Source organism: Sceloporus occidentalis, unplaced genomic scaffold, assembly GCF_023333645.1.
Source record: "Sceloporus occidentalis isolate IW3139 unplaced genomic scaffold, rSceOcc1.0.p SCAF_17, whole genome shotgun sequence".
Classification (NCBI taxonomy): Eukaryota; Metazoa; Chordata; class Lepidosauria; order Squamata; family Phrynosomatidae; genus Sceloporus; species Sceloporus occidentalis.
Window position 1 is genome coordinate 16,045,981 of NW_028316997.1, and position 25,411 is coordinate 16,071,391.

The window sequence follows — 25,411 nt, forward strand, 5'->3', positions numbered from 1 at the left end:
GTCTCCCTAATGAATTGGAATATGCACATATTCTTGCCTATTCATATCACTCTCACCCACCAAACTCAACCAACATGCGCAATCTAACCAATCTTATTCCTATCTCCAACCATAAACTCCCTCCCGTCTTCAACTGTGCCCTATGGCATGCCCGCTTGGTATGCAACAAACTGACTTGTATACATGACCTTTTTCTCTCCCATGCATTTAACCTCCTAGCTCTTACTGAAACCTGGATCCCCTCCGATGACACTACCACTTCTGCCACACGCTCCTTCGGATGACTACACTTCAGCCACACTCCTAGGCCTGATGGCCGAAAGGTTGATTGTGTAGGCATCCTTTCCCCCCCCCCTGCACCTTCCAGCATATACCAAGCCCTCCCTCTCATTCACTCAAGCTGCCCCATATCTGGAATCTACTCCCAACGAACCTTCAGCATTCACCCTCCCTCCCAACTTTCAAGAAACATCTCTATTACATGTTATGGTGGGTAAAGGTGATGGATATGTAGGCACATGCAAATAAGGTTAACAATTGTTTTAATTGTGATAATTGTTAACCTTATTTGCATGCACCTACCCAGAATTCTTTGTGTCTGTGGCAGCACCATGAGATTTCTGAGGGAACAACAAGCCTTCTGGCTCGTCTGGTGTCTGTAGATGAGTGTTTGCTTCTACATAAGAAACATCTCAAAACCTACTTCTTCAGAGAAGCATACCATCTTGGCTGCTAGAACTTCCTCTCACCCTTTCTCTGTGCCTTATGTTTGTCATCCCATTCCCTCAATGTATCTGTTTGTCTTAGTCTGTCAATTCTCATCTTGTCATACCCCTTGAATATATGCATTGTATTAAGCCCTGCGTAAATTGTTGGCGCTATATAAATAAAAGATAATAATTATGAGGCTAGATCATTTCATGCCATCGGACGTCCAACCACCAATGTATTTTGAAAACATTAAAATGTTAAGACAACACAACACGTGAAACATGCTTTGTAAGTCAGGAAAAAAGTGCTGACAACTCGTTTAATGTACAATTTAAGTGCTGTATCTGCATCAACTTTTGTAAAATGTATGAAAGGACTAACCTGATAAAACTGACATAATTGTGATTTATTAACATGAATTAAAATGCCCAACCAGTGCTGCAATGTGACAGTATATTACAAATATTAAATGTCATATACTGTACTACTTCCACAAGCATCATACATTTTTCTGAAAAACAAAACCTATGTACAATGTTTTATCAAATGAGGAAGCTTTAAGCCATATACAAGCAAGATACAATATTTACAGAACTTCTCAAGAAGTTTAAAAGAACTATACATTAAATTACAAGTCTGTAAGTAACCAATGAAAGGAGCAATGTAACATTGAAACCTGCGTTATGCTTATCTATCTGCACACACAACACAAAAAGAAAATAAATTCTAAAAACTGTTAGTGCCAGCAACCACATGTATAAAAAACTGACAATAGAAAACATTCACTAAATGATTTCAACTACAACAAGTAAATGTACATGTTGTGCAGCGTTCTCTACGCTGGATTAAAAAAAAAAAAAAATAGCAAAACAAAAATAAACTGGAATGTTTACTTACTATAAAGACTCCATACTGGCTTAGAAGCACATCGTTTTTAGACAAAAAGAAAGTAACAATTAACGAGCACTGGAGTTTGAATTTACAAAGTTTCATGTACAGGCTTTAAAAAGTACCTTTATAAAGGTACATATAAAATATACAGGTTAATTTACATAACATTTTAAAAATGTTTTACGTGTAGAGTCCAAATTCTAATGCCAGCCTGAGCCATGGTAATTGTTTTGGAAATTTGGTGGCACCTGTGGTCTGTGAGTGGGTATCTGCCCAGGCACTGCCGATGCCTGTTGCGATCCTTGCCCCCCATGGGGAATGTTTACAGACCCAGGATGAGGACAGAATCCAGAAGAGTTTGCAATACTATTTGGTCCTTGTGGCTGGATATGAGGGCTCTGGCCAGAAAGTGGGTGGTGTGGTCCTGCTGTAGAAGGTTGGTGTTGTGATACAGGTCCTACTGGGTTATGATGGGGAGCCTGTGCAGAGTATGATGCAACACCAGGATGAGCCCCCGAAGAGAAAATAGGAGGCCCTTGATGAGTCTGTATGTGCAATCCTTGTGCTGATGCAGAATGGTGTCCAGATCCACCTAAAACAGTTACTGCCTGAGGTGGCGGGGGCGGAGGAGGCGGGGGCGGAGGAGGAGCTGCATTTATAGCGTGCTGGTGTTGCGGCTGGAGGCTTTGATGCCCGGCGGTTACATGTTGTAAGTGTGGGTGATGGGGACTGGGACCAGGTGGGGGAGGGGGTGGTGGTGGTAAATGATGACTGGAATTTTGAGGATGAATAAGTGTGCCACTGGCAACTGGTACTGCATGAACTGACCCTGTCACATGTGGAACAGGGTGCTGTTGGTGACAGCCTGGTGGTGGTGGCGGCGGCGGTGGTGGAGGCGGTGCAGGCTGGATATGCACAGTGGAACTCTGAGAAGGCAGGTAATGTCCTGAATTCACATGGTGTCCTTGAATTGCTGGTTGCCCTGTGTTAGTAGGATGGCCTTGGCTAGAGCAAGGCGTAAACACAGCCTGCTGTGGAATGCTTCCTTTTATTTGACTGTAATTCTGAAAGCTTACAGCGGGTTGCTGGTTTTGATAATAGTTTGGCGTAGGAGGAGGGGGTGGAGGAGGTGGAGCAGAGTTGTTTCCAGTCTGTTGGTTAAAGGGAGCATAAACCGTTGAGCACTGCCCAGGTTGTGCCTGGGAAAAAATTTGCCCACTTGCTGGCTGGGGATTAGCAGAGGATTGTAGATTTTGCGTTGGATAAAAGTTTACATGGGATTCTCTTTGTGGTGTTCCAACCTGATGTGTCTGATGAGGCCTATAAGGAGACCCTAACTGTTGTGAGTGAGGCTTTGGTGACAAATAGCCATGCTGCACTGGGGTGTGAGGGGTTGATGACTTTGGAGGATGTTCAAGATGTGGAGAAGAAGGACAATGCAACTTTAAAGGTGTAGAAGGCAGCTTCTGTGAATGAGGTTGAGAAAGGTGAGACTTGGAAAGTGCAATCTGTTTCTGGTCATGATTAGACTGGTTTACAGTTTCATTTACCAGAGTGTTCATAGGTTCTTGAGGTGGTTCCGGCTTTAAAGTAGCCTTGCCATAGGATGGTGTAGAGCAATCCTGAAAGGGAATGATAAAATACGGCTTAGTCTTACAAAATGCCAAATGGTTTTTGTTTATGCTACAGGATATAAATGAAGACCCGGTTCTTACCTTTTTCTGTTGAGGACTTCTACAGTCCTTTTCTCGGTTATCAGGAGACTGGCATTCCTTTGGATTGCCACTTTCCCCGTTTTCTGGGTCAGCATCTAGAAAACATGAAACTGCACAGTTAAATAATAAGCAAAACCTTTCTAATGAGTTAAGAGTAAACACTATAATGGTTCACTTATATGGCTATTTGCTGCTATAGGGATTTTGTTATAATTCAAGCTATCACTGTGAAGAATACCAATTTTGTAACAATTAAAATAAATCATGTGTTTCTGTCCAAGGACTTGTTTTCGGGGGGAAATCAACATAGGAGCCAAAAGAAAGTTTGATTTATTCACTCAAAACGTAACAATCCTCCTGGAATTGTGTAATAAAATACAGCCCTATGAGTGACTTAACTTCTAACTGTGTTGCTGGGAGCGAGGAGGGCTAAAGCAAAGCACACTATTTACCCCAGCTGTCCACAGCTAAGCGGCAAGATGAAACTTAAAATGGATCCATTTCAATTCATATAGAAAGCTTTTTTTTTTTCTGTGGGAGTTGTTGGTCAAGTCGGACAGAGCTTAATGCTAAGTACTGTCCTTTACCTTGGACCTTTGCTTGGTCAGTGCGACCAATAATCCAAAAGCTCTGGCAGCGTGTGTGCCACATCATGTTGTGCTGAGGGAGGAGAGGGGCTGCCACATAGTGTTAAGTGAAGCGAGGGGCTGCTGTATCGTGTTGTGTGAAGTGAGGAGCTGCATGCAGTGAGGAGAGAAGGGCTAGAGATAAGAAAGAAACAGTGGGGAGAGAGAAAGAGAAGGGTGAATGAAAAAAAATGCATGTCATTTAATGATGGGCATGTACGCGGTATTAAAAATATTAACATGTTTTGCAAACTGCTCTTTCATAAAAAGAAATTGGATATCCGTTAAACATTTAACTGTTCAAGACTAACATTACTTAATGAGACTGTCTAATGAATCTGACATCCCCGGTATAGAAGAATCTGGGTGTACTTTCCATTTTGGGAGAATGTATAGTAAAGCACTTACCCGACAGAATTTACAGCCATGCTGCAAAATCTTCCTTCATGATCTGACATTTCTTGCCACTGATTGGCTACTTGAAGCTGCCAATCAGGGGCAGGAAAGTGCTCCCACTGAAATCAATGAGAAGACTTTACACATATGCACTGGGGTCTACACAGGCCCCTGCACGTAGCTTTCCCTAGAACCAGATCTGGAGCTGACTGAATATATCACATGTAGGGCGATGTATTCAGCCGAGTGTGGAAAAGGTGGGTTCTGCAAAATCCCCACCATACATTTGCAAAGCAGACCACACCAAAATTAAAGTGCATATGACGGCAAGAGCGTCCGAGAATTTTAATTAGCAACAACCATTGACATATATACACACACCCTACAGGTAAGTGACAAAAGCTTGAATCCAAACAATATTGGTAATTTCCATTACATTTTGTTATGTTTACCTAGTATGACAGTTCTCATTTAAGAAGCACTAAATTAATTATTTAGAACTACCTACAGCTTGTGCTTTTGTCAATTAGTGTATGTTAGGAATGGGCATGAATAATCATGCATATGCTTATCAGGGGAAATTAAAGGTGCTGTTCTATCAATCTTGTGTACCCTTACAAAGTCATGGAAGGTATATTTTAAGGGTTTCTTGTTAATGCCAGCAAATTATTTAAAATTGAAACCTAAAAACAAGAGTCAAGAAGCTACCATTTGTGTCACTCACAAACCAATAACAAAAATACAAAGTAATGATAAAAATACCAGTATCCTTGTCCTTTCTGTGGTCACTCAACAGCAAGGCTCTATGATAGCTTCTTTCTCGAACTTGTTCCACCGATGTTGAAGCAGTCCTGTGAAGAGTGACATCATTATAAAAACTGTATTAAGTGGTTGGCCTGCAATGGACCAGTCTAAGATGTGGCTTCTGCATTCTAACCATGCACCCTTTGTCCTCAGCATACAGACTAGTTAGAATTTAAAAACAGTACAAGCCACAAGACGTTTGGCAACACCAGTCATTCATGTCTGCTTGGCTTCCACAAGAATTGATGGGGGGGGGGGTTGGTTAAAGCATAAGTGGTTCAGTCTGCACACCAACTAAAATCTGCACACCTGCCGATTGGACCACTTCATTAGTTATCGAGGGCATAAGATCATAATTCAAGTTGCACCAAAGTAGTTGCAATCTTTACAAACATGTCTTCTATGGTCAGTGTAGAACATACGTATTTCTTACATTAAAAATATCCCTCTGCCAAGCAATTTTAACCTCAAGTTTTAAATATATTTTTTTTCCAATGTTTGACAACAGAGCCTTTGAAAATCCTATACCCATTTTTTATATTATATACACACACATACAAAAACAGATATACACGCAATATAACTGGACAGACATGACTTACCACGGAACCTCTGGATCATTTTTTTCACTAGAGGTGGCATCTGTTGCTGGAGAATTCTGCTCCATATCCTCTGCAGGGGACGTTTGGGCTTCAGAAAGCAGCGGTAATGCAAAACCAGCATCGTTTTCAGACTGCTCAATAACCTCTGAAGTGCTGCTGCAATTTTCAGAAGCAACACAGCTAGCAGCTAGACCTCCAATCCCATCAGGATGAGGGGACAGAGTTCCCAGCAATAAATTGTCGGGTTTTGAGCCACTTTTTCTTGCTTCTCTTTGTCTTTTACGATATTCTAGCAAAGATACCTTCAAAAGAAAAACACATTGCAGCATGTTAATTCAGAGGTCACTAATGTTTAATAATTCGATAATGTGCCATACAAAAGTAAGCTTTTTAAATAGAAAGTCAATGTATGCCCATTTTTAAGATATCCTTAAAAGTCACCCAAGCTATGATTCACAACTTATCACATATAGTAAACTGGAGCAGCATACTCGTTCAGGATAAATCGGTTGTAAACCAGTCTAAGCTTTTATCAGTAGAGTAAAAAAAAACAAAAAAACCTCAGTTTTCCTTTTCGCAACACCAGTATTACACTACACACAAAAAAAAACCTGTCTCAGCAACTAATTGACCACTGGTCTAATGAGCTTAGTGTGGAGGAACTCAAGTGACCTACATTCCCATTCAACACCTCTCAGATGAATTGGAACACCAATTGCGAGCCAGGCCTTCTCATCCAATGTCAGTACCTGACCTCACCACCACTCTTTTGGCTGAATGGGCAACAATTTCAACAGAAACACTCCACAATCTTGCGGGAAGCCTCCTCAGAATAGTTTAGGAGGTTATAGGTGCACAGGAAGGGACTCCATATTGGTACCCATGGCTTAGGAATGGGATATCCAATAAAGCTCATATAGGTGAAATCTACATACTTTTGGTCATATAGTGTAGATTTGCCTCCAGTCAGCTCCAGCAGGGGCTTAGGGAACGCTGTGTGCAGGGGGGCTGTTCAGACTCCCATGCACAGAGCCACCAATTTCAATAAAGGACACATTCCTGTGAAGCAGTCAATCAGTGGGGAGAATTGCAATACAACTGGGTGGGAGGGCAGCAGCTTCTACATCAGATAAGTGTTTTTTTTCCCCTTTCTAAAGCATGCATATTAAAGTACTCCCTGACAATGCGAGTATGCATTCTTCTTTAAAAGTGTGTTTCAAGGACTAGTTCTCTTTAGTACCACTGTATTTGAAAAAAAAAATTTCCCCATGAGACTTTTCCTTCAAATAGTAAAATATTTTACTTCTAACTAAAAGAAAGTAATCACCTTTTTCTTTTGAGGGGGATTAAGCTGTGTTCCATTGCCATCCAGAACGCCATCAACACTGAGTGTCCTTCCAAAACCAGATAGAAGTGTCTCTTCTGAATAAACGGAAGCATCTAAAAACATGCCTCTTGAGTCTTCTTGAATCAGACACTTTGACTCATTCATTCGGAAACCACCACCAACTTCTAACTGATGCGATGGTGTCAGGTCTCTTAAATTAGAATTTACTGGTGAGAAATTCACACCTGTTCTATCTGGGCTTTTAATCCAAGTTGGATAAATGGTGCCTCGAGTGCAGAGAGCAGTTTCCTGCTGGCTGTTTGAATCAGTCCTATCCTGCGACACAGGCTCCATGTTTTTTTGCAATGTGTTCTGCTCACTTGTTTCCAGCCCTGGGTTCAGGTCTGGTGCAGTGTCATTTTCTGTAGGGCATTGTCGGTTTGCATCTGTCCTATTTCTTGGGCTAGAATAGCCAACAGTCTTTATTTCTTGTAGTCCTATTTCAGACAGATTAGAATTTCTGAAGGAATTCACCACCAGACCTGAAGATGCTCTTTCATTAATCTGCAAACAAACAAATGTTTAGTGACCAAAACTGTAATGCTTTCAGCATGAAGTTAGAAAAAAATATACACCATACTATAAACGTGCAAAATATTTATATGGATACTGCATTGGAATAAGCACATTAAAATTACAATACTATCATTACAGCTTACCTCCTGACCACAGTTTCTTCTATTTACTTCGGGTGAACTATCAGGCGACGAAATGCTCTGCAAATAAAATTGACTAGTATTCAATATTATTTATTACTGAAAAAAACCTTTAGAATAACTATATATAATTGTTTTATATAGCACCATCATATTCCATTACACTGTACTACAGACATGAGAACAACAGATGGAATGTTGCTCCTATGTTGCTGAATATTTACCAATTAGCCTCAGAACAGCATTTTATTAACATGGCCAATTATGCTTTATTACAACAAATATTTTCTAACTGTTCTCAAAGTAACAATACAACAGGCCATACACGTTTAATTCAACCAAATGAACCAAGCCCCTGTCTGTAGGTTTGTTAAACTTGGGAATGTTATTTGTATAAGGAATTAGTTCTCATAGAAGGAGAGCGGCTCAGGGAGAAAAATATTTTATGAACAGAACATTTACAAGGTTTCTTGTTTTTGTGTGCTCTCAAACTGTGACTGCTTCTAAATCTAAGTGTGTGTGTGTGGGGGGGGGGAAATCAGGGAAATCAATAAAAAATTCTGATTGCCACACGCATACAACTGTGGCCATATTTATAAACAGCAAGTGGCGCAATGTTGCCTTCTTAGTAACAATTTACTGCATTCAGGCAAGTGTTAAATCAAATTTCTATGCTGAAAGCACTCACCTCAAAATGCAAGTTATTTCCCCGGATGCAAGGAGTTACAGGAGTGACTGGCGAATAGATCTGTTTGCAAACACTGCGACAGGTTTCATCCTCCACTTTCACTCTGGGCGGAGTGGCAAACAAGGACGTATCCGTAGAGGCAATATCTGTATGTGTTGGAGTAGCATAAGGAGATGTGGTAGGAGTAGAATTTTCTGAATAAGCACAGTCCAACAAATGAAACAATCTTCGTTTTTTCAACGGAGTTGTTAGATCTAGAAAAGCAAAATTGAAACAATCATTAAAAGTGATAGTTACACCGTACCGTTTAATAATCTGAATAATATTTGCTTTTCATTTATCATACCTCCCAGATTATAAATGCTGGAAGACACTCATTTAAATGAATAAAAATTCATGGGCAGATATGAAAATTAAACTGATCTACAATGAATAAAATGGCCAGCTAGCACCAAAACTTAACATTAAAAAGCTCTTCAAAAAAGGCTAAAATAGTCCCATTTTCCAACTAAAGAGAAATTCTGCATGTTTTACTATATTAACAATGCAAAATGGAGTGTTAAGATCAAATTGATGCCAATGTTTTTTTTTTTTTGGTAAGGTTTTGGGACATCGGAGGCCTCTTTTTCAGAAAGAAGCAACAATACACAGAATTCTAGGCCTGATTGAGGCCCTTGGGCATTGTAGTTGTACACATTCCTGTTCTACAGCAACAACGTAACCTACAGAAGTTATGTTTTTGGTCTTACCTGCTAGAGGACAGCTGCCATTCATTACTAAATGGCACTTGTCTTCATTAAATATAGGAGGGGTTTGAGATCTTTCTTGTGCAGGAGAGTCAAATGGATTAAATGGAGCCAAATGTTCTTCTTCCAAAGCTTGCTTTAACCACCGCTACAGAAATCAGAAAAGCAAAATAAAAATATGACTCGATATAAATAGCAGACAAGGTAATATTGTTAGAGAATCTAACATTCATTGGCCTGCTATAACCTCATTTACATTTGAGAAGATTCTCAACAAAACTATGATGATCAATATAGAATTCCCAAAAATGGTATTCTTGAACATGCCATGCTTACCAACCGATTTCTTTTGAAAAGTGTCAATCTAATTTTATTCCTATAGCACAGAATGAAAATACCTTTTTGCAACAGCTGGAAACATTTTCATCCTCCTTTTTCTTTTTCTTCTCTGAAAGGAATGGAGATGTAAAGCGGATATAATGCTTTGGAGTGGTGTACACATGGGGACTGTAGATGAGGCCTGGTAGCGAATTCAGCTGTGTTGCAAGAACTTCTGGGTCAGTGGTAATACGCAGCGGTCGTTCGTGGAACACCTCACCAGGTTTCCCTGGCTTTTCATGTTTTTCATTTAGCCATTCATTGACCAAGTGCTAAAATAAATAAACCAGCATTAATACTTGCAGCCCACAAAAAATTACTATGTACTGTGGTGGTAATTATACCTCTTTTTGATCTAACACAGTAACATCTAGTGTCACCCAGCTACAAAGTCAATGAGCCGAGTAAAGAATACATCTGCAAGAATGTTAAGTACCAACTTTTGTTTACATTAAGACACTTGAAAATAAAAAAATCCGTTGTGTCTCCCAAAACTCAGCTGTAGCCTTAAGTCGACCAATTTAACAGTCATACCAGAGGCAGGACTAGGCCATCTCAGAAATGCCTTTACATATTAAAACCACAGTTATCATGAAATAGTTACTGTACTTGCATTCAGAGAATTATTATTGTAAGGAGCGTAATCTTTCCAGGGTATCTATTCATATCCAACACAGACAAGACATTTATACTAAATCTCAGGCACTATCCAAATAGCCAAGAGAAATTGCATTGAAAATGTATTTTAACAGTAAAAAAACCTGTTCATTTCTGTACTGCAAGATGTTCAGCTAATGCAAATGTTTGCGTCATATATCCACGTTACCACCCACTGGCAGTGAGATATTATATATATATATATATATCCACCATCGACTATCCACCTCCGGCTGGAAGATTCTAATTCTATATTCCCTGTGTTTCAGCCTTGTGTTACCTAAGATCTGACCCATCTGTTCAACAATTTCCTTCAATACGCCCCCCTCCCCCCCCCCAAAAAAAAATGTAAATTAAAAAAGAAAGCATAACGTACAAGCTACAAGCACATGTAGCCCAGAGTTGTAGACACTCAACTGTTCCGGAACCTCTGGCATCAATGTCATATGCACATTCTAGCTCTTCAGGTACAAAAACATCAAATAAATGATAATTTTATTTCTACTAAACCTAAATTTGTTTGTTTATTGTTGATATACAATACTTGTGTGGAAAAAAAAAAAGTCACGAAACTGCCTTTGATACATACTGTAACAAGAGTGTCCTTCCATTTTTGAAGTGCCACACAAGTGCCTACGCAAGACTGCAAACAAAATGGCAATGTATGTATTATTCATAGGATACACACTCATGTGGGAAACATGTAGCAAAAGCATGCCATCAGTAACATTTCTTAAACATACAGTAGTCAGTTTCCCTGGCAAGCACATAACAGGAATTGCATTAATTCCATAACAAAAAAGCCTACAAAAACAATTGTTGATTGCTTTAAAAAAAAAAAATTGGTCCACTTAACCCGTTACACTTAGGTAACACCAAGGTTTTAAACACATACACTGGATGGCTTTTTCCCAGAGTGTGATTAACATACAATATGGAATGGATTAAAAACAACAAAAATCTTTTCGTTCATCGGCTGAGTTCCAACACTGTTTCTAAACATATGGTAAGAAGCTGGGAAAGTTACGCTTACTGTTTTCTATGCATTGCCACATGTAGGCAGCAGTCTGATGCACAAAGTAATGCTGCAAGTAAAATAAAAATAACACTGACTGGTCCCAATAATTTCATGAGTGGCATGAAATAAAAACACATTTGTTGCATATATTCTAAAGCAGGGATTATCTGAAAACTAGACTGTAATGATCAGAGCAAAAACTTCAGATGTGCTGTGTTAAATGCCACAGCGCAGGATGCACTGCCCAGGAAAGCATACCTTTTTTGTTTTAGGGTATTTAACAGAACATTTGTTAGGTGCTGTGGACTCGATCTCCGGAACATCTTCAGCTTCAACAGGCGCAGCAACATTTTCATTGTTGGGCTCTTCTGGAAGAACATCATTCTCCGGTTCAATTTGCTGGGGAGCAACTTCAACATCTGGAGAAGACGGTTGGACATCTGAGCATGTGCTAACTGTTCTGTGACGTCTACGCTGTTGTCCAATATGAGTTCTGCTTCTAGTAAAACTTTTCCTTTGCTTGGTACGATTTATTTTGGCAGGTGTAGGCTTGTTGACAGGTTCCTCTTTCACAGGTTCCTGCTGCGTACAGAAGTTTAGAATAAAAAAAAAAAATAAAAAAATAAAAAAGGGATAAGTGTGGCCTAAAATAAAACAGAGTAGATAAGAAAGCTAAGCCGGCTACTAACATCAGTAGTGTGCTAGCTGTGTAGTATTTATGTAGAATGTATTTATAAACACACACTATTACAGAATATGCTAAACTAAAAAAGGCACCCAGCAGTAAACTATGTAAAAACATGTGTATCGGGTATTACCGACAATAAATGCTGTTTTCACAAGTCATATAGATTAAGACAATAGCTGCGTCAGAGATTGGTTACCCCATATTTCTTGTTTTAAACTTGAAAACTAGTTCTGTTAAAAGCAGGCTGTGGCACAGTCTTAGGAATAAAGAAGAAAATATAGTCAAATTACTAATGTATTGGGCACTAAAAATTATATTGTAATCTTTTTCAGGGAAGATATGTGCTTCCTCTGGAAACCACAGGCATTTCAGTGTACATTACAAAATGAAAACACATTCCTACCCGACTAACCAAACTCACCTGGGGAAGTTCAGTTTCACTGAGGACCTGTGCATCCTTGGCTTCAGTTTTGACATCCGGTTTAACTGTGCCAATTCTTTCTAATGCCTGCTCTCTCCTTTTCTCTCTCTTTTCCAGTCTTGCAAAAGCCTGAAGGATTGCTTCCATTTTTCTTTCTTCTCTCGTCTGTCAGAATAAATCACAAAAACAAGCACTTTGTTAGAAAACAAATATCATGGAAGATAAAAACAAAAGCTCATATGAAATATTTTTGCACATATATACACAAATACGCAAATTGTGAGTACACCTGAAGAGCACATGCTTACCGGATACATGATATAACTACCTGGATTTATGGATTGTGATAATATATATATCAAAAAAAAAAAAGAAAAAAAAGGTAAAGTTTAACTAGAAACAGTTTAAATAAATCATGTGGATAGATATTATATATAATACAGACACACATACACACATTGATCTACTGCCACTAGGGTCTTGCTGTCGCAGGAGGATGTGCCAGTTAATCAAGAACATCCTAGGGATGTATTATGCCGTTTGTGTAATACCTTATTGACGCTGAAACTATAACTTTAATGGTGCTTTCTGTGTGGGTACAGCCAGCTCATGGATATATGGGGAAGAAGAAAAAAAAAAAGCAGCATACAGATTTTTTTTTTTTTATTTATTATTATTTTTTTTACCTGCGACAATAGCGATGCAAGCATTTTAAAGTCAACATTTTGCAGGTGTTATTGTTTGAATTATTCAGACATAAATTGCAAGCAATGGAAAAATATTAGAAAGAAACAAACCAACAGCTCCCAAGTCTAACCCACACTATAGGCATGACAGAAGGTTCTTTGTCTCATCCAACTCGGAACTTTGCAAGCCTTGTAGTACGCAAGAATGTAGTTACCCAGTAAATTAGACTTGTGAGCGAATCAAGGTAAAATACCGGCAAAGGCTTGAAGTCCTAAAACCGGGTCAACAGGGAAACTGCCCCCTTCACAGCAGCTCAAAGTATAAATGTGGTAAAAAAAAAAATCAACATAGCATAAAATAGCTTTAAGCAGCACAAAAAAGCCAATAAGTCTTAGAACACGCACCATCATACTGGTAAGAAGAAGAAAACCATTAGTGCACTGCAAATATGCAACATATGTACATTACAAAGCCTTTTTTTTTTTTTTTTTTTCAAACAGAAAGGAGTTTTGGGCCCAAGCGAAATAAGTGCGCTATGCAAGCCTTAGAGAACAATGCAAGTAAGCCATTAAATAATCTGTTTCTAATGCCTAAGAGGAAGCAACAGGTGGCATGGGAAGACCAGGTGTCACGAAGGACAAGTGACTATTTTAAGTAGCCACTTTCTTCCCGACTTACCATCTTCCTTTTCCTTTCTGCAATCTGCTCCTCTGATTCCATTTCTACTTCATTGCTAATAGGGTTTTTTTCTTCTATATCATCAATATAATCTGGCTCCTGAAAGATGGAAATGACTGCTTTACAGAAGCTCTACTGCACTACTTCCTCCAGGGATCTCAGGGCTAAAGGAGGAACATAACCACTCCACCTTAGAGAACAGACAAGTTCTGTAAACTCATCCCCTCAACTAGACGCACATTTAGATCATTAGCTTGCCACAAATAGCAGTATCCATCAAATGACTACTACTCTGCACAGAGTATATAATATGAATACACCACAGGTGTACTACAAATTAGACAAAAGAGACAGAGCCAAAAACAAAGCTTTTGTAGTTACACAGTCATACCTGCATTACTTTCTTTCTTTGATACAAAATGACGCTTTTGCATTAGTCCTACTGCATCACTGTTTACAACAGATTTATTATCCAACAAAAGCACCAATGTCTTATGTGCTAATAATACCAAACAACGTTATGCTTTGGTTAAACGCAAATACAATTTTCCTTGTGAAACACATTTTGACTGCAATTTATTTACATTTCTTCCATGTTACATATTTGGCGGTAGAGGAAGCTACAACAGCCTCAGAACTCTACACACATTTGAGGCATCGTAACATGTAATAAGAGAGATATCAATCTATCTTTTAAAATGCACAAATTAAATCCTCACAACATGCAGGCTCATCATATTACCTGGTTATTGGATATTGACAGCCTAAGTGGGGACAGCTTCCTCTGCTTATCAGGCGATTTCAGTTTGCTGACTGCTCCATCCGAGTCCAAAACGAGGTTTTGATTTTGAGATTCCTTTTCTCTAGAAAGCTCCTTTTCTTTCTTCCCCTTTTTCCTCCTCGTTTCATAACCGCTGTTGAGATTTTCAGTTGGTTCTGAGCTGCATCTGAGAACAGGGCACTCTGGATTTTCTTTGAGACATGCACAATCCACCTTGTATTTACTGAAAAACGAACAGCCTTAGTTAAATCCCCTCCATGAACAAGTTGTTTTTTTTTTCGTTTTTTTTAAATCTTAAAGACCATGATCCTTATTTTGTGTAGTTTTTCAGCCACAGCCACATAAGCGGCCATCTCCATAGACAAACAATGGGAGTAGAATGAGTCGTACTGAAGAGCTCGGTAACTTTAAATGCCCCCTGCCAAATCCGTTTAAAAATGTTTTGCCTGATAGATCTGCTCCGTGGTCACTGTAAGAGCTATCATTGTTTGTAACAGCAGCTCAGCCATGAAGCGGTAGACTACGCAAATGCACAGAGCGGGGAAGTACAGCATAAAAAAAAGTTACACTGCCTCTGGAAGCAAAATCAGCGTCAGCACTGTGCGCTTAGTGAAATGCGTTCCCAAAGCCGGGCAGCTCCACACAAGTTGAAGATCACTATTTGCAACACCAAGTGGCTGAAGTGGCATAAAGCATACCGGCGCTGGACTCTGGACCAGTGGAAACGAACTCTGGAGCGATGAATCCAGTTTCACTATCTGATGGATGTATGCGTTTGGCAAATGCCAGGAGAACGCTAGATATCGGAATGCATCGCACCTACAGTAAGGTGAAGGAGGGATAATGGTCTAAAGCCGTTTTTCAGGATTTGCTCTAGGCCCTTTACTTCCAGCGAAGGCTAATGTTAGTGCCACAGCATGCAAGATAATCGGATGCTCCCAACTGGCACCAGTTGGCTTTTTCTTTTCCTGCAAGACTGTGCCCCTGTGCACAAAGCAAGGTCCAAAAAAACATGGTTTGACAAGTGTGGTGTGGAGGGTCTTGAGCGGGCTCTCTTTATCGAATGCCCTAAATATAATAAATGTCCCACATACATATTTTAAAAAATGTTTTAGGGGCTCAAATCGCTTCTTTACATAGTACCCTATATGTGGTTTAAAAAAAAAAAACATACTTAATTCAGGGCTCTTTTTCCCCCTCAATTTATATCTGCAGTATGGTGGCCATATCACTAGGGTTCAGTAGATACAATAGAGGATCTATTCCAGTATCTGTAGTCATCATTGCAGTACCTATTTTTAATGCGTATTTATTTTTTGTCTTTTTTGTCTCTCAGAAGGAGATTATATTGTTTATCCCTCTGCTTCATCTCCGTGTTCATCGATTACACAGTGATCAGGAAGCGAAGCACTGCTCCCGGAAGAGCTGGGCTCTACTCCTCAGTCCTGTCAGGAGTGATACCTGCAGGAAGGGATTGCCCAACTGCATGATGGTGTATTTAAACAAAGAACGTGCACTGGCGTGCGATGGAACGCTGGCTGTCACTTACACTAAAGAGTCCAGGCTGTCTTTCGTCAACCTGTTCTCCCCTGCTTCAGTGGGGAACATTGTTTGTGTTTGCAACAGTGGGGGCAAACAAACAAAACACTTGACAGAACTGTTTCCATCCCTTTAAGGAAAGTGCCATGGCCGACACTACGTAACTAATACAAAAAAGTACAAATATTCACAGCTTCACTGTTAGAAGCTCTAAAGCTCAAAAAGCGTCCTCAAAGAAGTTTGGATATGGTTTGATTTTTATCTTACCAATTTGTGTAATCAAAATCAAAAGCAATAGTGATCTCTGTTCCTTTTGGAATGCTTAACACAGAGTAAATATACAGGTGGACTGTTCCTTCTTCAATAATATGTCGCACCTGCAAGAAAAGGGGTTCAAGTTCAGTAAGCACAAAATACTTTTACTCTAATACTGTACTCAAAAACTTTTCACCTTATACAGCTTGCAAGCCAAGGGTACCATGGCCCAGTAAGGGTAGCCGTTTGTTCTTATTTCACTATTCCGTGACTAAAGCAGTAAAGCATTAATGTGTGCAGATCCAAAGCGCTGGCAGATACTTTTAGCTTATTTCCTGGGTTGCTTTGTTCGTGACTGCCATCACACACTTTTTGTCTAGAGCAAAAATTGTTACTTTTGGCTGGCCCCAGCTGAAAATTGTTTATAATCTCTACACACACACACATATATATATATATATATATATATATATATATAGTTAAGGGCTGCCATTTCCGGTACCCACAGTTTTCCACTGTTTCTAGCCACATCTGATTCCGAAAATGAATTTATCGTTTGCTAAGACCTAACTTACCTCAGCATTAGGAGTACATGAACGCCTTATGAATCGTGCTTCATTGCCAAAAGTCCTTGCATCAACGCACATTTCTAATCCATGAAATTTTGAATAAAATAAAACAAATGGGTATGGCCTAAAAGAGAAAAAAAATATTTCTTAAGACAAACAGGGGGAGGGGAGTAACAGCAGCAGAAATAACGAACATAGAAAGCCAAAGCCATTAAGAGGTTCTGGTCCACACTAACTGCACTCTCTGTTGTGCTAAACAAATAAAACCTTAGCAGGTTTAACCCCTTCAGACCCAGGGGTTTTTGGTACCTCAAAGCCCAGAGCAATTTTGTCATTTTTGCGCTGTCGGTTCAGCGATGATTCTCTTTTCCTGTGAATACTGTACCCTTGTAAATTATATATTTTTTTCTCAAGGAGAGAGCTTTCTTTTGATACCAGAGTTAGATGATTAGCTGAAAATTTAGGATGAGAAATTTAGTAAAAACTAATGAAAATAAAAAAACCCCTTTTTTTTAATATATATTTTCCCTCTAAATCCTCACAAAATTATGTAAAGTGATGGAAAATCCCCTTCAAGTTTATCAATTCACATGTCCCGATTTCAGAAATACCTATTTTACACAGATTTTCCATACTTTCTCAGCACTTATAGGGAACATACTATAAGGTGTACATTATTCGTAGAATTTTTATGCACATGGCTTAACGGGTTTGGAGGTTGTTAATGGGGCAAGGGGATGTAATGTTTCATTTCTTTTTTTTTTTTTATCTTTTTTTATATACCGTATTGGCTCGGATATAGGCCGCACCCGAATATAGGCCGGACCCTAGAAGTTAGGTGCTTTTTTAAAGAAAAAAAATTTCTGCCCCCCCTGAGATATGCTGCCACTCTGTCCCGAAGATGTACCACAAGCCCCCCACCCCCGAGATATGCTGCCACTCTGAGATCGGGCACCAGTCAGTGTAATGGTTTTTCATGAAATATATATTTTTTTTTTTTTATAGCTCAGCCTCTTGGTAAACGTCAGCTAAAGAGTAGAATTTCAAATAAAAGTGCCAATTAAATTGATGGTTTAAAATGTTTTTCCTTTTAAAGTTAATGCACTTGGGTGATTGTGGATCAAGTACAACCTACTATTACTATGTTGCATGGACCTTACCCGACGCGACTGTGTCTAAAGTAGGAACCACATACCATAATTCACAGGGGCAGTAACAAACCACTGGTTATTTACCAGTTGGAGATCCACCACATTACAAAAAAAGTCTGGGGTACACCATCTACAACCAAAGTTTAACTAGTTTGGAATTGGCATACATACCTCTTAAAGAAATATCCATTTGCCTCAAATTGTTCTCGAAGCATGAACTTTCCCCTGTATTCTATAATCAGTGTTTCAGAAAGGAGATCTTTGGCAGCTTTCAGAATTTTTTTGTTCTTCTGCAAATGACTCTGTAAATGCGAAAACTATTATAAAAACAAATCCTGAAAGCAAATCTATAAAATGCTAAAATCTAAATTTTCTGATATATATATATTTACCGATTATTATTTGGGCAAATTCAAAACAGAATTAACACGTCATTGCAAACAATAGGCATAAGTTGGGAATGACTCACCTCTACCGGTGGCTTAAAGATTAGACTGCTGGTGCTGAAGTTAGACTTCACCATATGCTCCTTCTTGTCACTGTCACAGCTAAGTCTTAGAGCAATCCTTTGTGCTTCCCTTTGAACGCCCTCACTGTACTGATTGTTGTTTGCTTCCTCATAGTGGTCCATCCAGGCTTTGATCTTACTCTCCCATCCATACGCAGAATTATCAGATGGTTCAATTTCAGGAGCAGAGCCCTAAAAAAACAACATGAAACGCCTTGTTTTACAAATCACACTAAAGCAAGTGGTGTTAATGAACAGAAAAAACCTTGTTCCCATAAAATGTAAAACTTTAAGTCTACAATGGCCCTACCATGGAGCAGAGTGGGGCAATTGCTCCAGGCGACACATTTTTTTTTTTTTAAAGCGAAAGAGAGAGGGCGCCGAGTGGTTTTCACTTACCAAGTTGTCAGTACCCGCTCGGCGCCCTCTCTCTCTCTCTCCTTTAGCTCGGTCTCGGTGCCGGCTTGTAATGCTGAGCGCCGGAAGAGGACGTCATTACAAGCCGGCACCGAGACCGAGCAGGGAGACTCGCTGGAGGACTGATAAAAGGTAAGTACAAAGGGGGGGGTAGAGGAAGGGTATAACAAAGGCTAACTTCTTGCTTTAAAGTACACACCAATAACCCCAATGTAATCCTAATCCCAACATTAAGTGCCAAAAGGGTTGTAGTAATGTTCCTTATCCATGTGCCCACGGATTATCAACTACAGTTAGCACAGGTACTTTTGAACAGCCAATAATGCCGTTCCAAATTTTCAGCAATTCCTAATAAGTGAAAGAGCATACATTACCTTAACACGGGATGACTTTCTAGATCCTTCACGGAAGGCCTGAGGAGAGATTTCATTAAAGAATGATTTCATATACAGAGATTATTTCCAAAGCACTAAATCTAAATGCAGATGTATACCACAAAATGACAGTTAACAATACTAAAAGACAGTATTAAGCAATACGTAGCAGTACATCTCATTGGATCACAATGTTGACTGCTCTTCTAATCACTCGCTAAAAACAGCGTACAAATTTGTCGAACAAAACAGAAACACTTCCAATCAGTACACAGATCATAGTGTAAATCTTTTTTGTAAGATGTGCAAGCCATTGCTCAATGGATATTTGTTTTTATTCAACAGCGCCAAATTCACTTAAGATTACTTTTTTGGTAAGGTCAGTGCATCCATACACGTACCTTCTTGGACTTTGCGGTATTCTGCTCCTTCTCACCAATTCTCTTCCTTTTTTTGTCATTCACCTTAGTTACTCTAGTGGCAGTCAGCGTAAGTGTGGTAGGAGTGTGCTGGAAAGCAGTATACAGCTCCACAGGAACTTCATCACAACTTTCTGTAGCACTGGTGTCGCCATCTTTAAAAACAAGAGAAGAAAAACAAAACTGAATACCTTTAGACATAACCATGTATGAGCCAGAAAGCCCTCCTTTTAAAGCAGACTTGAAATCTGTAGGTTCCAAATACAAGATACTAACCAAATGTGAAAATCCTAAAGTTTTATTCGACTAGGATAACAATTTTGGTGTTTCCATTGTACTGCCGATTATTTCATTAATTTTGTAAATATAATGTTTTGTATTCATAAAAGCAAAGAATGTAATGAAAAAAGTAATCAATTCCAAATAAGTAACATTATTGCAATCTATTTTTCAGTGATATATACAAGCTAAACCCAACACATGGTTACACATTTTGTTTTCCATGCAATCATCCCCGATTTCAATGATGTTTTATCAGTGACTAGCAGAGCAAAGCTTCTGAGGAAGAGTCAGTTACAAGTCCCTAGAGAGCATCTATACACAAACGAAAAAGAAACGTGTGTATTCAATTCAGTGTATTTTGGGAGATGAAAATACCGGATTGACTAATTTGAACACAGAACAACTATTGTCTTTTTGTACAAAGCAAATGAGGTATATAGACAGGAATACTAGTGCATCTTTGGGGAAAATATACTACTTGGAAATTATTTAAGAAACGGTAAGAAGTCAAGCAACTCCTTGCACAGAGGAATTCTGGGTAATTAGGGGTTTGGGGGGGGGGGGGGGGTGTCACACTTGAATTGGTACCTACCAGATAAAAGGCTTCCGTTGTTGCCTCTACCATTGTAGCAGGTTTGAAGATCATCTGCATTAGAGTCACAAAAGTTATAGCCTAAAGGCACGTGGCACTCAGTGATTAGTAATATATCAGTGCACTAATATTCTTCACATCAGGTGATAGATTTGTGCACCCGCTGGCAATAAGTAGTAATGCCTCCATCATAGGCTTCACTATTGTACCAACTATGAAGATGATCTATATAACTGGAAAGGCTTAGCACTATAAAAATAATACACACTCACCACACAATGTATGTGGCAGGTAAAGAGCACACAATGGCACATAGGAACGCATTTCTAAGCGCTAAAACAGCCTACTAGGGTAATTAAGATGGCTTTGTATGGGGACATCCTCACTCTACCCAGATATGATACAGGAAAGCATCCTACAAACAGCCTGAAAATGCAATCAGCAGCAAAATGTATAACCTAATTCACCAAAAATTTTTTGGGGTGAGCTGAAGTTTCAAGTCACTACATTAAACTATTTAAGTAATTTACATTTTCATTTGATATGATGCGTTTTGGCAAAGGCCTCTTAAAGATTGTAAAGACATTTGATAACATGGTAGGTAGCTCACAAAGTTGCTTAGCTATTTTGGTGATAAGATTCAAAAATATATAAACATTTACACACGTTACTGCAGTAATCTTTAAATATAAAAAGGATATGTGTTATATTCAAAACGGAGACAACCATGTCAGGTATTACATTTTAGGGCCACATCTAGCTCTGTATGCCTGTTATTGTGAAGCAGTAGTACTTTTATATGGCTCATAAAATGGTAGGGTGGTAAGGCTATTACCAATGTTTACAATGAAACATATCACTTAGGTGACAAACCATACCCAGGTTTATGATTTTTGCCTTTGAAAACATAGGTAGAAATAACTCTAGACATAAAGACATATATGGGTTAGTTACCTTTAACAATGGGGAAAGAAAGTATTTGCATAGGAAAGCCATATATAAACACATCACACTCACCTGACAAGTGCTCTTTCTTTCTTTGCTGAAGCAAAATTGCTCTCTCTTTGTCTAAAACCCTGTAACATCCCAGCATAAGAAGAAAGAAAATGTTATTAAGATGGGTTGTAACATGAACAACTTTCCAACAAATATGACTAAATTGAATATAAACTCTAAACCCTTTAAAATTTAAGCCTGCTGCTGCCCCAAATGCGCACACAGCTTTTCACAACAATGCAGCCAGCAATTTCTAGCTCGCTTACAAGATATATATTTTTATTATACAGGAACAAAACAAGAACCTCCATAAACATGCAGCAGACTACGTGGCAGCTGGGCACACACACACAAGGAACTACTCTTGATCTTAAAGTGTACCTGTCATCCACAACTGTGTTGATAAAGCCGCCACAGATAAATATAATATACAAATGCTTCCTGAATCGCTAACAAACAACAGTTTCACTCCTTGCCATTTAATGCTCTCAGTGTGGAGTCTGCAATCCTCCCAGTCCCCTCCCCAAATGCCTTGCATGCAGTTGCATAAAACATTCTAGTTATATGCACAAGAGTAGAGGCACACATGCCCCTTTGGGCAGCCATATTTGTACAACTTGTCTCTATCAGCACCTGAAATCATACAGACTGATGCTGAAGGCAAGAAAAGGTTCTTTCATTTAATAAAATATTTCACCTATAAATCTGCTAGCATTGGGGCTAGCATAGGGGTTATGTATAGGCATTAAGCAAAAAAAATTATACAGCCACAGTCGCCCAAAGAAAATGGGCGTCTTTAGTCGAGGTGGTAACCTTTTATTGGGTCAACATAGGGAAAGATGTAAAGCAACGTAAGCTTTTGTAACATCAGAGAACTCTTCATCCTATGATGACTCAATAAAAGGTATTAAATCCGACTAAGAAACATGAAGAGACATTTTGTTAACTTTACAATGGCTGGTATACTTAATATTAAAAGACAAAAGTAAAGGATTAACAATTACTTACCGTGGCTGACAACGTTCACACAAGTAGATATCTGGAATATTTTGTCTGTCGATTCCCATGCAGTCAATATGTTGCCAGACACTGACAAAAGTAATATGGATAAGTTAGCACGTTCAAAATAAGACATAACAAGAACCCCCACAGACATATACACACACGGTTTCACTTTTTCGTTACCAAAATCCTTTTACCGATTTCCACCTGTCAAAAACCTGAGAGCCACACACTTTATCAATGTGCAAAAATGGTAGGTTTGAAGATCAAATTAACACTTTCACACATAAGGATAAGAAAATAAACATAAAAATATCTTGGTAACCAATATCTTGGTGCCAAAATGATTTACCAAAATGATTTACACAGAACATATTGTAAATATTGAAGGACACAGTATACAGAATTTAAACAATAGATACCTTACCTGCATTTATCACAACAAATCATGTACCCATCATCATGGGTAAAACCACATATACATCGAGTGATGTCAGTGCCGTAGCTTCCATCCTCAGAGGTGCTGATGGTTGTAGCACTGGAGGTTTCATCAAAATTAGGAGTAGTAAAAATGCTCACTTCATTTTTAATAAGTACAGGAGGAGGAGATGCTGGAGGTGTTGGTGGAGGCCGAGCACCATAATTGTGATCCTAAATTTTATTGTAAATATAAAAAAAAAAACAACTAACTATTAAACCTGCATTAGTAAGTTTTTCATACTGTCCTATTCACTAGAGGAAGCCTCTGATTTATGACAGTCCATGGAGGAAAGAAGTTAATTACCGTATTGGCTCGAATATAGGCCGCACTCCCCCCCCCCACTTTAAGTCTTTAAAGTGGGGGTGCGGCCTATATTCGGGGTCTAGTGCCCGACGCCCGTGACATGCAGTTCCGGGCGCAGGCAGGCAGCAGGGTTAGGATACAGATCCCCCGCAGCGGTGCAGGGGACCTGCATCCTACTCTCGGATGTGCTCAGACAGCCTCCCCTGCCAGCACTTTCCACGGGGGGAGTGCCGGCACGGGAGATTGTCTAAGCGCATCGTGCAGACGTTCACCGGCAGCAGTGACCGTCCGCACGATGCGTTTTACCTCTGCCCCCAAGACTTACCAGAGCAGACTCCCGGGTATCTTGCGGGGCCGGCGGGGGACACCTATGCAATACGCGTATTGCGTAAATGTCCCCCGCCGGCCCCGCAAGACACCAGGGAGCCTGCTCTGGTAAGTCGGGGGGGGGGGCAGAGTGGCAGCATATCTCGGGGGGGGGGGGAGGAGGAGGAGGAGGATAGTGGCAGCATATCTCGGGGGGAGGACGACAGTGGCAGCATATCTCGGGGGGGACAGTGGCAGCATATCTGGGGGGGGGGACAGTGGCAGCATATCTGGGGGGGCAGTGGCAGGATATCTTCTCGGGGGGGGGGGACAGAGTGGCAGCATGTCTATTAAAAAAAAAATTTCTTTAAAAAAGCACCAAACTTTTAGGGTGCAGCCTATACACGGGGACGGCCTATATCCGAGCCAATACGGTAGCTTTATCCTAAAAATAGTGTGAAAGTTACCTAAAATATTGTGACTACCTGCAACGGACAGTTACAGGTCAGCGAATAAAGGAAGTTTAACATTACAGAATCGACATCACTGTATACAGAACTGTATTTAGGGAGCAAATATATATTTTGACATGGGACATTTCCAAAGGATTTTATGAAAGATGCCAGCTTGCAGACTTCATTATTGTGCAGGGCCAGCCCCATACTTTCTTACAGGGGGAACTCACTAGGGTTGGCCTATAGTATGAAGTTAATGCAGAGGCTTCATCTCATGTCAACTAATCTTAAAGGCACCGTTTACACGATAAGTATTGCCAAGTCAAAATACAGAACAATCTTTTTATATTTCTATGTAATGAGAAAAATACCTACCGCATAAGGCAAACCAATATAACTGTGCGCATGGTGAGAACTGCTGGTATATAACTGGTGTGGATAACTGTTTGACTTCTCAACCACCACAGGGCTAGCTTCTACAGATTCTGGTCTGTTCAGAAACAAAAGTTTGAATGTGAAATGATCTAATGGTACACACAACTACAAAATAATGTTGAAACAACCGAGATCACTCTGTCTCCGTACCTTCTCCGACGACCACTTCTGTATCCCAGTCTGCCAGACAGGGACACGGAAGCAGCCAGTGGATCAGGTAGGGAGGCATTGAATGCGTGAATGAAAGCGGCAAAGACAAGCCTAAGCTTAGGCAGCTCTACGTCAGTGCTGGAGATCAGGGGCATGAATAAAAGACAACCTTGATTATAAGACAAGGTCGTTTTGTTTTTATCAGGCAAATATGGTATAACCAAAGCACATGTAAAGAAGATCTAATACTATGTACTCTGGACAAATAAGGAGAAGTCTAGTCAAAATTTACATTCATACAAGGGCATATATATATATATATATATATATATATATATATATATATATATATATTTTAAGGTTTCAGTGCAAAGTGAATGGCATTAACAGATATACAGATCATACCACTTAGTCTTTCTGTAACCAATCCATGTGCGCTGCTGAGCAGGCTCAGCCATGTCATTAACAAAGCATTGCCATAAATGTTGACTTTGCAGTCCAATGGCAACTGGACATCTATGGTTTGAGCAGTCACATCCTAGCCCCTTGGATACACACAATAAAGGTTTTACTTACTCTGAGCCTGCAGCCATTTCCAAATACGGAGTTTCTGCTGTCTCAATCCGCAACGGGACCACAATGCTCAT

At 39.6% G+C, this 25,411-nt stretch overlaps 1 protein-coding gene across 1 annotated transcript; it reads right to left on the reverse strand.

Annotated features, from left to right (window-relative positions):
- Nucleotides 1-1,802: 1,802 nt before the first annotated feature.
- On the reverse strand, nucleotides 1,803-25,411 carry LOC149302900 (histone reader KMT2E-like). Its single transcript, XM_089482064.1, has 24 exons — nucleotides 25,341-25,411; nucleotides 24,555-24,669; nucleotides 23,062-23,285; nucleotides 22,641-22,721; nucleotides 21,654-21,712; nucleotides 19,745-19,917; nucleotides 19,344-19,382; nucleotides 18,514-18,744; nucleotides 18,216-18,346; nucleotides 16,900-17,017; nucleotides 16,337-16,446; nucleotides 14,492-14,753; nucleotides 13,750-13,848; nucleotides 12,385-12,549; nucleotides 11,534-11,854; nucleotides 9,621-9,872; nucleotides 9,226-9,370; nucleotides 8,477-8,730; nucleotides 7,792-7,848; nucleotides 7,073-7,636; nucleotides 5,746-6,047; nucleotides 5,102-5,190; nucleotides 3,301-3,412; nucleotides 1,803-3,252 (listed from the first exon to the last, which is right to left on the reverse strand). Exons 1-24 carry the CDS (start codon nucleotides 25,409-25,411, stop codon nucleotides 1,803-1,805), a joined length of 5,424 nt encoding a protein of 1,807 aa, XP_089338190.1.

Bases quoted from the DNA above. Each gene is read 5' to 3' on its own strand.
- LOC149302900 (XM_089482064.1), bottom strand. From the start codon at position 25,411: ATGAGCATTGTGGTCCCGTTGCGGATTGAGACAGCAGAAACTCCGTAT. The intron at 19,383-19,744 runs GTACGTGTATGG...ATCTCTCCTCAG, and splicing joins ATACCGCAAAGTCCAAGAAG to GCCTTCCGTGAAGGATCTAG. The intron at 6,048-7,072 runs GTGATTACTTTC...TTTCTTTTGAAG, and splicing joins ATCCCCCTCAAAAGAAAAAG to GTATCTTTGCTAGAATATCG.